Source organism: Cordyceps militaris (genome assembly GCF_000225605.1).
Source record: "Cordyceps militaris CM01 unplaced genomic scaffold CCM_S00003, whole genome shotgun sequence".
Taxonomy (NCBI): Eukaryota; Fungi; Ascomycota; class Sordariomycetes; order Hypocreales; family Cordycipitaceae; genus Cordyceps; species Cordyceps militaris.
In genome coordinates this window covers 4,255,449-4,258,949 of record NW_006271971.1, presented here as the reverse complement: position 1 = coordinate 4,258,949, position 3,501 = coordinate 4,255,449, and the positions used below count along the sequence as shown (strand labels likewise).

General features: G+C 57.1%; 1 protein-coding gene across 1 annotated transcript in view; it reads right to left on the bottom strand.

Annotated features, from left to right (window-relative positions):
• The window catches only part of CCM_04955 (mitochondrial chaperone bcs1, putative), a gene marked incomplete at both ends in the record, with an annotated part of 1,470 nt that extends 857 nt beyond the window's left edge, over positions 1–613 (bottom strand). The window contains 2 exons of the mRNA XM_006670100.1: positions 31–392; positions 475–613. Of these exons, the coding sequence (XP_006670163.1) occupies positions 31–392; positions 475–613 (501 nt within the window). The remainder of the gene's footprint in view (positions 1–30; positions 393–474) is intronic.
• Between the last annotated feature and the right edge of the window lie 2,888 nt (positions 614–3,501).

Sequence of the window (3,501 nt, the reverse complement as noted above, 5' to 3'; positions counted from 1 at the left end):
GCCGTTCCCGCGGTTGCCAAAGATGGCGACGCGCTGCTCCGCCTGCCGCAGGTGCCGCTGCCGGCACTCGTCCAGGAAGCGCCGCAGCGGCGCGCCGGACCGGCCGAGCGACACGAGCGTCGCCTCCTCTTCCTGCTGCAGGCCCACCTGCCGGAGTTGCGTCGTGTAGTACACGGGCCGGCCGCGGAACCAGAACAGCAAGGCCCCGTTCCAGGGCGAGAGCGTGATGCGCTTCTTGTTGGCGGGCGAGGCGGGATCGGCAGACGACTCTTCGCCGATGAGACCGCGCACGCCGACGCGGGCAATGACGGAGCGGGCACCCTTGTCCACGCCAGTGGCAAAGATCCAGCCGAGGAGCATGTCGTATGCCTCATCGGACTTGCGGATATATACTGTGTACGCTGTTCAGGTGATTAATCATGCGGCCCTTTGTTGCAACCCTAACCGTGTGTAGGGGGGGTCTGCTTTACTCACTGTATTGTTGGGCCAGAATCCGCAGTGCCAAGTACGCAACAGGCTTGAGCAGCACGGCAATGCCAATCAGGTACAGCCATGTTTCATAGTGACCCCGAACCCAGGCGGGCAAAATGTCTGTGGGAAGAAGCGGTAGCATTTCGTCGGGTCAAGGTGTGGTGGAGGGTTTGAGATGGTGGACAGTACAAGCCTGGACCGGCAGTACATCACTTCATACGGATCCAATCGAGGGCAATTGACGGCCAGAATAACCCTGATGCCGAGGCAGAGTCACCCGGCTTTTGATAGTGAGGACATGGACAAGGCAGTGAAGATATGGACAGGGCTATGACGGATCTACCCTTTCTTGCATGGAAACACCGGCAGAGGAATTCTAGAAGCTCACATGACCTGTAAAAGGATACGATCCGGCCTGGTTTGGCACCCCGTCCCAGGGTATTCCCGCTTTTAATGCCTGCGCCGGGGCTGTGTCCGCGCCGCATATATATCCATCTGTGGGCTGTGAACATGGGGCTGCACATATCAGATCCATACTCTGGGTATATCTGGAGTGCTCCGGCTGGCGAGTTAATTTTAGCAGCCGCTTCTCGAAAGTGTAGTCGTATTTTCGAGGGTCGATCGCCGAACTCACTGACTCAAGAGCAATGATAATGCCAAGAACAACGAACACGCGGTACATATCGGCGACCTACTGAGCTTCTCACGCCTTCTCACCCGGGTCCTTCTCACCCGAGTTTCTCCTAGACCGTCTTGATAGGTGGGCTCTTAAAACTAGTATCCGCACGACGCATCGCTGGGTTTAGACCGCTGTTGACCTGGCACAGTATTTCCGGTGGCCGGTTTCGAACTTGTCCAGTGTCCCGCCACGCAGGGCTGCATGTCAAGAACGGGAAGCAAGCTTAACCTTGTCGTGACAGTGACGAACGCCTCTCCCGGCGGCCCGCGGAGAAAGATCAGGCCATTGGTTGAAACACGCAATTAATGCAAGGCGGAAATAGCCATCCTGGTCATCCACTTTCACACCTTCCTATATAGGAAATGCACTGTGGGCACGATTGATACAGGAGTTCGGAATCGTCGTTTCCACGCGCACGCGCCAAGAAAGGATTCGTATGTGTTGGCGCTATTTGAAGCTTTAATAATAATGCACAATTCAACGATGCCCCTGATGAGCGTCGTGAACAATGACTGTCCCTCCACTGTAGGGCGCATATTCGCATCTCCTCGGACTGATGTTTTGGCTTGTCCGTCACAAGCATCAGCAGTTGCGAAACCGACGTGAAAGACTCTTATTGCTTCGTATGGTCAATACCGGTAAATTGTCGATCATCACAAGCATCAAGATCAACGCCGTGTTAGTGACTCAGGCCTGCGCGTCCGAATCGCTTGTTCAAGATGTAGGGTAGGAGGGTACGAGTCGTGAGTTGGACTGACAGGGCGCACTTCAGCGTAGTAAAGTTTCCATATAAAAACAAACATACGTTATTACTGCGTATATTTATTGTGAGAGAAGTGGCTGAGTCTCTCCAGCCTCACTCTCCGCCACAGGCTCTCCATCAACCGCGCCAGCAGCACCACGCAGGCCCAAGCCAGCGCTCTCGCTGCCCGGATCTTGAAACAGCGAGTCCATGTCTTCCAAAGCGCACCCCTTCGTCTCCGGGTAGAGCAGCCAAATCACCTGTCCATAAAATGTCAGCATTGCCAGTCTTCGCAGGCACTCAAGGATCACGGACCGGGACGCAGACGGCATTGACGGCAAAGAAGAAAAAGTAGACGCCGCTGCCAAAATGGGCGACGCCAACCGGCCATATCTGAGCTACAATGAGGCTGCCGATGGAGCCGCCCGACGCAGCAAAGTTCAAGCCGCGGGCACGGTACGTGGTCGGGAAGATCTGACAACGTGTTAGCCTTGGCCATGCAGAGGAAGCGCCGGCTAATACGCACCTCTGAACTGTAGACCCATGCCGCCGGTCCGAGTCCCAGGCTGTAGCCCATGGCGTAGATAAAGATGAACGCAATGCAAACGGCATCGGCCACGGGGCTCACGTTGTTCGGGAATATCTGCGGCAGCACGCCATTAATCTGCCTGCTTGTCAGTTATCCCTCCCCTTCCGACCGCCCTTTTGCTCCCACTCACCAACATAGCGACCGCCATGACGACGCTGCCCCCCGCCAGACACGTCTTCCTCCCGAAGCGGTCGATAATGTACATTTCCACGACCGTCATGCCAATCTTGGCCGTCATCTCGACCGCGCCCGCCATGAGCGCGAGCCGCGTCCCGAGCCCGAGCGCCTTGAGCAGCGTCGGGAGGTAGTACTTGATCGCCGTGGCGCCGCACAGCTGCGCCAGGAACTGCAGGAGGAATGCGCGCCACAGCCGCGCAAACAGGGGCCTCTCCCGGAACAGCGCGAGGGACTTGTTGACAAAGGCGCCCGGGCCGATGTTGTAGAGTCGGATGTCGGCGTGGATGGCGCGCAGCTCGTCCGCGATGCCGGCGGGCGAGTCGACGTCTTCGCGAAGCCAGTGGAGGACTCGGCTGGCCTTTTCCACGTCCCCGTTCTGGAGGAGCCATCGAGGTCTGGTGGCCTGTCAGTCACGGCATTCCGATACGTTGATGATGACATTTCCATACGTCTCTGGTATGTACGGTAATTTGGCAGTGAAGGCGAGAGAGGGAAGAAGCTGGACGAGGATGAGAATCCTCCAGCCCCAGTACTCGCCAACGTCACCGGTCCAAAACGTGATAAAGTATCCAGCCCTATGTTGGCGATGAGACAAATACACCAAGTCATTCAGCATGAGAAGTCTTACCAAAGGCCCATAGCAAGACCTGCCACAAACCCGGCATGGTTCATCGTGACGTATTTCCCCCTCTCCTTTGCCGGAGACATTTCACTGCATCACCAGTTAGCTCCCACGCACCAACCTGTCCCATCCCCGAGCCGCCGTCCCATACCTCTGATACAGCGGCACCGTGGTGCTCACCACGCCGACGCCCAAGCCGCACACCCAGCGTCCCAGCAGCA